This window comes from Protopterus annectens, chromosome 12.part0 (genome assembly GCF_019279795.1).
Source record: "Protopterus annectens isolate FY-2018-M chromosome 12.part0, PAN1.0, whole genome shotgun sequence".
NCBI lineage: Eukaryota > Metazoa > Chordata > Ceratodontiformes > Protopteridae > Protopterus > Protopterus annectens.
In genome coordinates, this window is record NC_056746.1 from 207,372,544 (window position 1) to 207,386,660 (window position 14,117).

General features: G+C 40.9%; 1 protein-coding gene across 1 annotated transcript in view; it reads right to left on the minus strand.

Annotated features, from left to right (window-relative positions):
• ABCA3 (ATP binding cassette subfamily A member 3) overlaps nucleotides 1-14,117 on the minus strand; it is a gene marked incomplete in the record, with an annotated part of 1,818,321 nt that overhangs the window by 982,527 nt on the left and 821,677 nt on the right. The window contains 2 exon segments of the mRNA XM_044089258.1: nucleotides 2,095-2,193; nucleotides 4,144-4,294. Coding sequence (XP_043945193.1) covers nucleotides 2,095-2,193; nucleotides 4,144-4,294 — 250 coding nt within the window.

Consider the following 14,117-nt stretch of genomic DNA (forward strand, 5'->3'; position numbering starts at 1 on the left):
TTAACAGATCTTTGATTTAACATGGCTTAATACAGCAAGTTATCATTTCCAAACTGGGTCAATTACTGCAAATACAGCATACCTGAATATGAAGCAGAGTCTCCAGTAGTTGTTTAACACATCTCTACCTCCAACTTATAAGAGACGCAATTAAATATTAATTGGCAAGTTATCAACCACTACATTATCAACCACTACATTTAACATCTGTAACTGTCAAGTGTTTCAAAAGCTGATTACTCAAACTTGCTGTATGAGATAACAAATATAGACCATTCCTGGATAATACACAACATTGTTTCCTTAAGGGGCATTTCACCCTCACTTTTCAAATGAAATGTTATGAAAAGCTCTTCTCATTCTCAGACATGCAGGAAACAGTTTGTAGTTCTATATCTGGATATGTCCATACAGTTTTACTATATCATTGATCAAATACTAGACAGGAAACACAATGGATAATAAATTGGTTAAGAAATAGTAAACACTTATTTTTCAAGGCTAAGGAACAGCTGTAGTTTAAGTTTCAGGCACAGGCTACAGCTGTACAAGTAGCTCTTAAAGAAAAATAAGCATGGACTTTGAAGTAAAGACATCTTCCATATGGAAAAACACACTGTAGACCAAGGTAACTATTGTAAAGTCTTTGTTCATCTCTACACTAAACAGTTTTCAGCTGTGGTACACAATCTGCTGAGCAAAATCTGAAGGCTGCAATCAATTTTTAACATGAGTTACAGGTGATAAAGTTACCGTGCTGAAAATATGGTAAATTGACAGTGGGCAATGCTTAAAGTCTCTTACAACCAGTGAAATGTGACTGTGCAAGACGAACGTCAACCTTGCTAATTCAAACCCTACATAAATATTTCTTCAGATGAGAATACTGTGATTAACACAGTTACACAGCACATAATGGAGAATGAGGGGAAAAAAACCCAAGACTATAGAATGGAGCTTGTTAGCTGCTGCTAGTTTTTATCATCTCTGCTGAAGTACCACTACAATATTTTCAGATTAGATGCCAGAAATCACTGTCAGAGTCCAATACATTTTTACAGTATGCAAACACAACAGAATTATAAAAATGTGCTGAAAATCTAGGACAAATGAATTCCAACTCATCAAAATCATAAACATAATTACTAAGGACAAATCCTAATGATTTTGAAAACTTTCATTAATTTTATCACAAACTTGAACTGTACTCATTGTTTTAAATATATTAAAAACCTGATATCAAGTATTCCCTATGGTCATCCAAGGCAAAATACCTTGAGAAGGTCATTTCGTATTAATAACACTGGACAGTAGCATGCATGTGGAAAACAGCCATTCTCTGACAAATGCCTTTTTTTTTTTTTAACTTGGCTTGTACCCACATACTTACCACACACTTTCCAGAAGTTTTTCTTTTGTTTATTTCTTCATGCCTCACTCCTGCTGACCACTGAATGAAAAATGGATGGGTACAGTCATGGCAATCACCATGGTGACAGCCATTCACAGGTGCAGAATCACTGAGCAGAATGAGGGATTTTCTGTTTTGCTGTCTTTATGACCTCCTCTCATTCAGTGGCTGACATTCACACTTGCAGACACGAGGGCCTGCTTTTACTTCCACTGTTATCATATCCACTCCTGCATATGTTCCAGGAAATTCTGTGCAGATGCAGCTTGGCAGAACCAAGACACACACACCCAGTCCATACAGTGCTTGCCAAGCACCTCTCTCTCCAGTATGTGCCAGCACTGCAGCTAGCTAGATGAACCCTCTCCCCCCTGGATGGGTGACAATGTGTTGACTGCTTGCTCCGATCTTCCATCATCATCTCTTCCAGAACCCAGGAGAAAAGTCTCATTATCTGGGTAGCATTCACAGCTTTAAACTTCTGCACCACAAAGACAACAGAAGTCATTTAAGCTACAGATAACCACTTCCTGAAGTTAAAGTATCCAATATCACAACTTGAGCTCCTGAATATATCTATACTCAGGGTATGTATTTAACTGTAATAAAAGATATCAAACTATTTGCAACAGAGTTTAAAGCCCATCCCAGTTTCAACATTTATCTACCTCTTTTAATATTACCTAAGAAAAACCTCCTCCATTGTAGTTACTGAAGCTCCATAACTGGAAATGCCCAGTGCATCTCTTCTTATCTCCAACTCACTGAACAAAGCCTGGAACCTGAAAGAAAGACAGTAACAAAAATTGTTTCAATAAGACAAAAAGCAGTATGTGATTTTCAAACAAACATTCATTAGATATAAAATGTTAGTTAAGTACAAACTTTCTGCAGCTCCAGATCTCAAACTTGTCATTCACAATGACTATGAACTTCTCCCATTCTCTTTCCCTGACCCCATGCCCATTTCACTTCCACATGTTTATCTGAGTACCTTATTACATGAGCACTATGCTGCTTGCCACATCCCAATACTTACCTGCCTTTATCAGTGATGTACCCCACTCATTAGTTTCCTCTCCTACAATATCCACCCCCTTCCTGTTCCAGCCCATTTATGCTAATATTCCCTACAATCAGCTGGGTAGCCTTTCTACCATCGGGTGAAGGATGCAGGAGACTATGTAAAGGAATCTTCTTACATTTTGTGGAGAAAGCATCTACTGCCCACTCCCACTAACCTGCTTAAGGGAACACAACACAGACAGCATTGAATTCTCTGCACCAAGCAAGCCAATGGCCAGAGTACCCTACTCCCAGAAGATAGCTTCAACACTGCTTGAAGGAGCCAAATGCTGCAAGGGAGCACAATCTTTGACTCATGGTGTCAGCCAGCACCATTTGACCCCTCCAGGCCATGGGCCACTACCAAGATAATATCCAAACTGATGGTCCATCCCCACACACTGATGACTTTTCCCAGCATAATGAGTAGCAATCACTCTGTTCTTGCACCCCCCCCCAAACCACAACTACTACAAAAAACATTAAATAACTTTACTAAATGGACTACAAGTAATACACTATCTATATGCACAAATACAACAAAATACATACACTCTACAGAAAATATTACATATAATTATGAAATGGATGAAAATCAAACAAAATGTTGACACATTTAAGGACTTTGGCATAAGACTATATAAAAAGCAATTATAATATGCATGTGGCCCACTTACTAAAGGAACAAAGCTAAAATGCAAGCAGTATTAAGTGCTTCTTAAAATCTAGAAGCACAAACAAATGTGTTTAATACATCTTTAATACCCCTGACACCAGTATATAACAGTACTCTGTGGTACCCATCATCAAAACAAAAAGTTGTACAGCCAGGAATACAACAAAGATTAACTAAAACTATTCAAGGACTAAAGATGGTCCCTTAAAATGAAAGGCTGTATGAAGTTAACATTTATTCGATAACATATTCAAGAATAAGGGGATAATTAACTGTATAAATAAGGTCAAATAATGCTGCCCCTTTCAGACTACATGGGTCTAAGCATTAGGGAAAATCCCTATAAATTAATACGAACCTTTAAAGAACAGAATGACTATCAGATGGTTTTCTGAACAGGTGGTCGAGTTTTGGAACCAACCTCCAATAAAAGTTAGAAAAAGCAGAAGCTTAGCAGCCATTAAAAGGCAGGGTACATACCATATACAGCTCTGAAAGATTAAAACTTTTAACACATTAATGGGCCTCAGGGGTGCTCCTGAATTTATGCAACTTGTTAACTGGTATCTGTATCTGCAAGGTGTGCAGCTGAGACAGATTACCTTCAGAAAATAGACTAAGCTTTGATTAGATAAAATATGCCCTTTGGGATATGTGATAGGAAAATGGTAACAAATGGAAAACTGAAAGGTACTTATGTATTTGGTGCACTAAATTACACCTACATGACACAAGAAAGAAATTCTGAGAATGAGACTTACTGTACTAGAGTGCAAAAATGACCATTAAAAGGTATAAGATTGATTAATCACTACTCTCATTACTTAGCATGTTTGCCTGCAAGGTGTGCTTTCAAATCCTTTAGTCCACATCTTGTGTGTTTATTATACCTACACACACACACAGTTTTGCTGCAGTATTTAAGCAGTCTTACAAGCAGCAATTCTGGGTACTTTTTCCAATTAGTTCAGCATGCTGAAATTCCAGTTACCTGTGTGTGCTCTCTTTGGGTAGGATGTATGACAATTCTGCACCAGCATTGCTCTCCAAGCTTGCATTTGGCACATAATGAGTTATGAGCTGTGTTACTGCATCCACATCACAGTGAGCATTCTTCACAATCACCATATGGTATCCCGCTCCTAGAAACAGTAAAATAGAAGTCTGAACCATTACCACAACAGTTAAAATGCTTGCCAATACCTGGAAAACATCAAGACATGAACTACCAGTGTGAAATACTAACAATACAGTTTAAGCAAGGGTTTCTTCAAGAAAATCACTGTAAAAATAAAATTACATAATTTTATTCTTTGCTGTTGCAGTGCAACTTTAAATAAATGGAAGTAGGCCAACACTGAAAGAAAATATTTCATAGCAATCTCTTACTATTTATCTTCACCAATCCTTCACCAGCTAGTTATTAAATGAGACGCTATGACTAAATGTGGAACTGTTTTCATTAGTCCTCTGCGATCGATTCTGTGAATGGTGCAAAAAAAATATCTTTCAGAGCTTTGTTAAGCCTGCAGATAATGAAGTCTCGAAGGATGTCACAGGCTTAGAAAATAAAAGTAATTCTAGTTTCCTTTGTTAGGTCTTGTCCTTCATTAACTGTTTATGCTAACTTATTAGAAAAAATAAATATGGGCTTGCAGATATTAAAGACTAAACACACAGAAAAAAATAAAATAACTGAACTGGATAAATAACTGCAGTCAATGAACTTCTTAGATGACGTCAGAGTGAATAATATGCTGATAACAGCTCTCCCAATGTGAAAAATGAGAATTTGTTTTAAAAAAGTTGGAAAAAGTGACAAATTCTGGTAAAATGTGGTCACTGGCAAGTAAATACACTGAATAGAGGCCAGCAAAGAAGAAATTTGAAAAAAGGAAAGGAAAATCATCAAAGAAAGAAGAAAAATGATTGCCATGGAATAACCACCCAGCTATTTAGCAAAAAAAAAAAAAAAACAGTTCAAGTTGCAGCTTTAGTACAGGAAATGGCTTCCTGTAATTTACAGGAAAAAAAATAAAATGTGCTCGCAGTTATGTGGGACGCTGGAAGAAAATATAAAGTAAAGTGCCAGAAGGCTAGAAATAACAGAAGTAGCAGCCAGTCGGATGAGCTGATAGAAGTGCAATAATAAGAGACTGAAATGAAGGAAAAACGGGCTTAATGTGAGGATTCTCAAGAAGAAATGTTCCAAAAAAAAGAAGAGTAAGACCACCAGACAAACAGAAAATCTAAGAATTTTGCTCTTCCAGAGAAAATGGAAGGAGTGGACTGGATAAATTTTATGAAAGTATAGATAAGCAACTAGACTGACACTCTACAGCAAACTTTAACTGAGAGGGCGGATCTTGTGTACGTGGCAAATCAGGTAATCAAAAACAGTTGAGATCCATTTCAGTAAAGATGAAAGCATACCAGCAGAAAGAGAAGCTCCTACTACAACTGAAGATGAGGGAAAGTATTAAAAACTGAAGTCATATTTGCTATACAAGGAAAACAGAGAAGCAAGTTTGTCCCAGGAAACCGGGAATGTTGAAGGGTGGGTGAGAGTTACAAGTTGCTACATATAGCTGCCTTCAGATTTTTTTTCCTGGAGGATCAAACAAAAGGCTATAGAGAAAATCAAAAAGGTAAGTCAACAAAGAATAAGCCAGCAAGCTAAAGGGGAATCTGCTTTTCAAGCTACTGACAGTAGCAAAGCTTAAAGACAGACAGACTGTGAAAAACTTCTCCACTGTCCCAAAGGAAAATGCCCAAGTGACAGAAAGGAGCCTAAGAGCTGAACAGACAAAATGGGAGTACCTTAAATTTGAATCAGAAACCAGTATCCAAAGATCACAATGATCAGTAAGACAAGCAATAAGTGAATGTATTGCAAGAAATGAATGAACTGTAAAGCATGAACCTCAGTGTATGCCATTAATATTTAGGAGGACATGGAATGGACTGAAGACTGAACCTGACAGTCATGAGGAGAAGGTAAACATTTGCACCACACCACACTCATCACATAGTCTCACTAAATCTACATCACCAAAATCCACACATAGTAACACAAAAACATTTGCAGACGATCTCAATAATAATCTGTCTAAGGAACAGAGACCTCCAAAGCAGAAATGCAAGCAACCTCCATTCCCCAATACAACCCAAATGACACATAGCCCACAGACTCAGTGTGCCACTCAACCACAGCCAATAAGGCAAAACAACGTATCCAGCACACTAGTCATAGGTGACTCTATAGTCAGAAACACTGATGTCCCACTCACCAGGCTAAACAAAGAGAAGGTTACTGTCAGCTGCCTGTCGGGTGCCAGGATCCACCACATAACCCACGCACTCAGGTCACTCCACAAGAAGTACAAATATGACTGTCATTGTTCAAGTTGGTGTGAATGACCTGAGACGTACCTCTCTGGACTACATGAAAAGAAACATGGAAGAGCTCTCAGATCTTGTAGCCCAGGCAGGTATGACCCTAGCCCTGAGTAGCATTCTGCCATTGCCCCAAAGGATACTGCAGTACAAGGAGAAAATGATTGACTTCAACAATTGGCTACGCTTCTGGTGTCATTCTAAGGGGATCCAGTATCTGTCTGCTTGGGATGACATGGTCGACAGACCACAATGCTTTGCCACAGATGGCCTGCACCTGTCACCCCTGAGATTCTGGATACTGGCTAAGGCTCTTGCTGCCCCTATAGTGACTTTTATAGGCAAGGATCAAATAACAAATTCAGCACTGTAACAATAACAGGCAAGCAAAAACTGAGGGTAATGCTAGAAGTCTAAATCTCAAAATGCACTCACTCGAGGCACTCAATATATAATAAATAAATATATATATATATATATATATATATATATATATATATAAATAAATAAATATATATATATATATATATAAATTATATATATATATATATATATATATATATATATATATAAATATACAGATATATATATATATATATATATATATATATATATATATAATAGACATATATATATATATATATATATATATATAAATACATGCATCAATATAAACTTTACCTTCATCTACAAGCAAATACACCACATAGGTTGTAGAAGATAGTGAAGGAAAGATAAACTTCAGAATGACAGGGGGATGGTGGGAGGATAACCTGGACTGCAACATTGAATACACTCGAACATCTACATTTATGGTAAGTGTACACAACTGTACTATGTTCTTCGTGTTTCACTGTTGCAGTCATTACATTTGGGTAGAATCCCAAAGCTATGGTTGGGAGGCTGGAGCTAAACAGCATTTGGTGCGGCTATAAGGCCCTGCAGCACTGCAGTGGCAAAGCCTGCCCTGGACATAGAGACGCAAATGGTAATGTTTTGTAAAGGTGTGAACAGAACTCCAAGTAGCAGCCTCTAGAATATCTTTGGTTGGTACTCCTCTGAGAAAGGCTGCTGCAGTTCTGGTGGAATGAGACCTAATGCCCTTGGGCACAGGTTTACCATGGTGTAAGTAGCAGAAACGGATGCAGTGGCTTATCCACTTTGAAACTGTCTGCTTTGAAATAGCCTTTCCTTCTGATCCTGCAGCATATGGCACTAGGAATTGCTCAGTTTTTCTTAGAGCTTTAGTCCTGCTCAAGTAGAATCTTAGCTGTCTGTGTACATCCAAGGAATGCAGAATTCTCTCCCCTTTGTTCTGCAGATTTGGATAAAAAGTTGGCAGATTGTTTGGTTAAGAGCCACATTGGAAGCCACCTTAGGCATAAAAGTAGGATTTGTCCTCAGAGACACCCTCTCCGGGTAAAATATGATAAAAGGCTCTACAGCCATGAGGGCCTGTAGCTCTGAAACTCTTCTTGCTGAGGTAATTGCTAGTAACAGAGCTGTCTTCCATGATAAGAACTTTATATTAGCAGTAGCAGCTGGTTCAAATGGAGGCAGGGTGAGCTTTTCCAACACATAATTGAGGTCCCATGCAGGTAATGGTGATCTTCTACGGGGCCTTACATTTTTGGCTCCTCTAAGATACTGCTTTAGTAAAGCATGAGAAAAGATTGGTGGCTCTGTGCTGTAATGAGCCGAAATGCCAGAGGCATGGATTTTGAATGATGAGAAAGATAGGCCTTTGTCCGGCATCTCAGTTAAGTATTGTAATATCTGAGGAATATTTGGTTCTGCTGTATCAGTTCCTTGTGCTTGATTCCAAGCACAGAATCTCTTCCACTTGTCAGCATAAGATTTTCTAGTACTAGGCCTTCTGGCTTCCAAAATGGCATCCATCACAGCTTTACTGAGAGGTGTTGTTTGTATGATTACATGATTAGCCATGCTGCCAGGTTTAGAGTCTGTAGTTGATTGTGCAGGATCTGATTGTTTTGCTGGGGCAGTAGATGTGGTCTTTGAGGCAAGGTCCAAGCTGGGTATAGAGACAAGTTTCTTCAGATTGGGTACCAGTATTGACAGGGCCAGTCCGGGGCAATTAATATCATCTTTGGCTTCTCTTGTCTGACTTTTAGGAGGACCTTGGGTAGAAGAGGGAGAGGAGGAAAGGCGTAAACTGATAGTTTTTTCCAACTGAAGGATAGGGCGTCCACTTTCCATGCTTGTCTGTGGTAAGTCCTTGAGCAGAATTTTTTCAATTGATAATTTTGAGAAGAAGCAGAGAGATCTATGTCTGGGCTCCCCCATTTCTCTGTTATCATGCTGAAGACTTGTGGATTTAGTTTCCACTCGTGTGGATCCATAAGGTTTCTGCTTAAATCATCTGCCAGAGTGTTTTGTTTTCCTAGCAGGAATTGAGCTGGAAGATGTATTTGGTAGGTCAAAGCTGTGTCCCACAGTGCCATGGCTAATCTGCAAAGGGGGTATAAGTGTGTGCCCCCTTGCTTGTTTATATACCACATGACTGTGGTGTTGTCTGTCTTTATCAGTAGTTAATGAAGTAAGTCCTTGAAGGCTGTTAGGGCATTTTGAACAGCTAGCATCTCTTTCTGGTTAATATGTAGATGCATTTGTTTTGGTGCCCATATGCCCTGAATGCATCTTCCTGCCATGTGGGCCCCCCAGGCATAATCTGATGCGTATGTTGTTAAGGTTTGGCTGGTAGTGGGTAGAGTGAAGGGCCATCCCATGTTTTGGTGACAGGCCTTTGCCCACCATACAAACTCCTGTTGCAGGCAGGAAATGAGAGGAATCATTGTTTCCAGACTGTGTGAATGTTGACTCCATAAACTTTTTAGGTACCATTGAAGTTTCCCCATATGCAGTCTTGCATTTGGAATTAGTAGGATGCACAATGCCATGAAGCCCAAAGCCTGCAGAATTTGTCTTGCAGAAGACTGGAGTTTTGTTGCCATCAGTTTGAAGTAAGTAGTCAGTTGCCTTTGTCTGGCGTAAGGTAAGTAATCTGGGCAGTTGTATTCAAGCTTGCACCCAGGAATGTTATCTTTTGAGAGGGTACCAGTTGTGATTTCTTTTCGTTTATTGTGTACCCTAGGCATGTTAGAAGCCTTTTCATAAATGCCAGGTTGTCGAATAAGAGTGTCCTTGTTCTCTGCTTGAATGAGACAGTCGTCCAAGTAAAGATATATTTGTATACTTCTTTGTCTGCAAAATGCAATTACTGGTGCCAGGCACTTTGTAAAGACCCTGGGCGCAGTAGATAAGCCAAAGGGCAGTACAGAGAATTGGTAATGCATTAAGCCAGCCTTGAATCTGAGGTATCTTCTGCATGACTGTCTTATTGGGACATGCAGGTATACCTCTTTTAGGTCTAATGTCACCAGCCAAGCATTCTTGCCCAGCATAGGCAGAAGCTGCTGCAAAGTCAGCATTTTGAATTTTGGAATGTCCAGGTATGTGTTCAAAATTGATAAATCCAGTATTGGCCGCCAGGCCTTGTCCTTTCTGGGCACCAGAAACAGTCGAGTAAAAACCTTGTCCTTTTTCCTGTTCTGGAACTGGTTGAATGGCCCCCATATCCATGAGGGACGCAACCTGTTTCTGTGCCTCTGCCCATTGATTTTTGGGCAGATCTGGCCAACCGTTTGCCATTGGTAGAGTGTGGAAATGGAATCTGTATCCCTGTGATACGATATTTAGTACCCACTTGTCCTGGGTTATTAACTGCCAATTTTGAGCAAAAAGTGCTAATTTTCCCCCTAAGGGTGCTGTCAAAAGTTAAGTGCTTGGTGTACGCAGAGGGAAGTCATTGGGACTGTTTTCTGTAGGTTTGCGCTTCATCTCCCCCTGATTTGGAGGTAGATGTGCCACATTGCTTTGACCTGTATGAATCTTGCGCCTGGTATCTGGAACCCTTTGGGCGTCTGGATTTGCCCCTTTGAGCTCTGTCTGACACAGGAAAGGACCAATTTTTTGTAGGCCAGTGTCTACTGAATCTTGGTGGCTGCACTTGTAAGAAGTCTTTAACAGTTTGCATAGACTTGGCTTTGTCTTCCATTTTCTTTAAAACCTCTTCTGCCTTAATACCAAACAAAGAATCATGCTGTAAAGGTGCATCTAGCAATTTAGCTTTAACAAGATCAGGCAAATTTTGTTCCTTTAACCAGGCATGCCTCCTAATCACAGATCCAGTAACTGCGGCCCTGCAGGAGGCCTCTAAGGAATCAAAACCACATTGCAAAGTATGCTTTCCAACTTGTTCAGCTGCATGCAATAATTCATGCAATTCTTTACTTTCTGCACATTCTGAAATTAACATCATTTTCTGTTTCAGCAATCCCATAACATGTTGTTGGTACTTAAGCATATGAAATTGACAGTTTAAGGTCCTGACTGCCAAGGTTGCAGATGTATAAGCCTTTTTTCCCCCATCTGTCTAGTGCCCTTGAATCTCTGTCAGAGGGGGTAGGATTTTTTGCTGTTGAGGCCTTAACTCCCTTTGGACCCTGTGAAATAGTTTCAGGATCAGCAGCAGGGTTTCTAAATAAAAATTTATGCGAGTCAGGGACCCTGTAATATATGTCAGGCTTACTGGGAGCCGGAGGCAAGGAGTCAGGGGTCAAGCTTGACTCCGAAAACACATCATCCACAATGTCTAAAACAGGAGGAATGGCTAAAGGCTTGTGCTGGGGGAGAAGAAGGAAATCCCTGAGCCTCTTTTTTGATTCTGAGAAGTCTAGACTCTCCCAGTGAAAATTCTCCCTCAAAGTATGCAAGGTTTCGCCAAATGAATAATCCTCTGGAGGAGATGCAGATGGAATAGACTCCTCAGCATCAGAATCCTCATACGGAGGGTATAGATAATTCCTGATCAGAAGAGGAATCAGGAAAAAAAGAAACCTGATCTGAAGATTCATAATCAGTGTTTTGCCTAGACCTCTTATCTGGAGGGGGATGGGTACCCCTGATCAAGGTAATAAGGTCTTCAACCATTTTGATCATCTGCTTTTTAGGCATAGAGGCCTGTGCACGTGTCTCATGCGTCAGTTTTTTTTAGTTTTAGAAGTTGCCTTTGTCTTTGGTTTTGCAGCTGTCATCGGTTTGATATATAAATGTTGAGGTCTGAATACACCCTCAGAAGCCGGTGCCTGCTCAGCGGCTCCAGACCCATCAGAGGGAGATGCATCCATCGGTCCAATACCTTGAGTATCTTGCGGCATGCCGGACTACACATGGGTGTTGGTAGAGGCCTGCGACTCGAAGGTAGCAGATATCAGGTATCAGGGGCTGCGAAAGCACCTCACTGAGTACAGGCGAACCGGCGACTGGCTTAGGAGAAGCTTCGTCATCAGTTTTGGATCTCGACTGCCTTTCGCTGTCCTTTACTTTGCGTTTTTTATGTACTCCAGTAGTCGGATTGCTATCCAACGAAATTTCTGGGTAGCTGAATCTGTTTCCAAAATACTTTGATGCAAAAATATACAGACGCTTAATAGTGCGTTGGTTAACTCTAGCACAAAACTGACAGCCAGGCAAGGAATACAGTACAAATGAAAATCCTTATGAGGTATTTGCTTCCCATAAGTTCACAGGTTCATACTAGGCTATCTGCCCTAGGGCATTTATAAGCCTAGCCAGAATGTGTTTGGCTTTCGCCACCCATTTTAAATTTATTTTGCTATGCCCTTTTTCGAGGTTAGTATACTGTGCCTCTAACAGTGACACAGAAGTGATACCCGGGGTAAACCTACGATCTCCCATCCACTCATCAAGATTCCTCTTGAAGAGAGTCAATGAGGGACTCTGCCTAACCTGGACTGGGATTTTATTCCAGAGTGAAGGGAGCCTCTGGGTTATGAATCTGTCCCTCCAGCATGTCCTATTTATTTCAGTGCTGAGGTTCAAGTCTCTCGAGCGCATAGCTCGATGGGATTTGGATTTTCTGAGGTGCAGCATGTCCATTAATTCCGGGTTGGACATGGCTTTATACGTCAGGCACAGATCGCCTCTGAACAGGTGGTATGCCACTGAGTAGAGCTGGAGTTTCTTTAACCGGGCAGCATATGGCATCTGTCTGAGCCCTTTGATCCTCTTGGTGAGGTACTTTTGGGGTCTTTCCAGTTGCTGCAGGTGTCTGGTAAGGTACATCCCAAAAGGGGCATTGTACTCAATTATGGGCCTGATGAGGGATGAGTAAAGAGGCACGATGACCTCCCTGATCTAGATGTGAATCCCTTCATGATTAGGTGGGCTATATAAAATGTTTTTCTAGCCACTTTGGCCACGTGGTTGTCAAATGAGAGATTGCTATCAACTTGGGTCCCCAGGTCCCTAATTACTTCTTCTGTACTTAATGGATTACCACCTATGTGGTAATTTGTGGGCACTTTGTTTTGCCAAAGGGATGACTATACATTTTGGCATTTAGCTTGAGGCCATGGCTCTTGCACCAGTTGTCTGTTTCTATGAGGCCCTTTTGGAGGATGCTTGTGTCGGCTGGAGAGTCGATTATGGCGCCCAGTTTGCAGTCATCTGCGAACCTGGTCAGCCACAGTCCTTCCGTGTTGGCCTGTACCTCCGAGAAATATATACCGAACAAGAGAGGTCCCAGGACTGAGCCTTGTGGGACACCACTTGTAACTGGTTTGGAGTCTGACATGGCTCCAGCAATTCTAACCATGTGGGTTCTGTCCTTGAGCCAGTTTGCAATCCATCTAGTGACATAGGGTTTTATATTTAAGCTGGTGAGCTTATCTATAATGCCCCGAGAGGGGTATTGTATCGAAGGCTTTTGCGAGGTCCAGGTAGGCTGTGTGGACCACCTTCCCCTCGTCAACGGCCTTGGTGACTGTTTCAAAGAAATCAACCAGGTTTAAGAGGCAGGATCTGCCCTTAACAAAGCCGAACTGGGTAGGATCCAGTGTTTGTAGGTCCCCAATATCTTTATTTATGAGGTCCATGATGATCTTTTCCATAGCTTTGCAGACCAAGCTAGTCAGGCTTATGGGGCGATAGTTTCCAGGATCCGTTGAGGCACCACCTTTATGGAGAGGGACCACTGTTGCTGTACGCCACTCTTTGGGCACATATCCTGTAGTAAGGCTGAGATTGAACAGTAGTTTTATGTTTGGGTTTAGCTCTTCTTGGAGTTCATGTAGGACGCAGCCCGGGACACCATCTGGTCCCATTGATGCTGTGTTTTTTGCTTTGGAGAGGGCGGCTCTTACCTGAGCATCTGAGATGTCAGGGTTCGCAGCACTCTGCTGGGATAGATATTTGCCCTTTTGGTGGGGAGGGGAGAAGTTTGCGCTGAACCTGTCAGCTAGGATGTTGGCAATGTCTGTGGGTTCGGTGTATTTTTTGTCATTTTGGACTAATTCTGAGCATATCTGGGAATTACCACCCAGGTTCCTAACATAACTAAAGAAAGCCTTGTGATTATCCTTAGTGTCCTGTGCAATTTTTCTCTCGAAGCTGGCCTTAGACAATTTTATGTGAGCCCGTAGTTTTTTGCTAATACTGATCAGTGATGCCTTCCCTTTTTGGGAT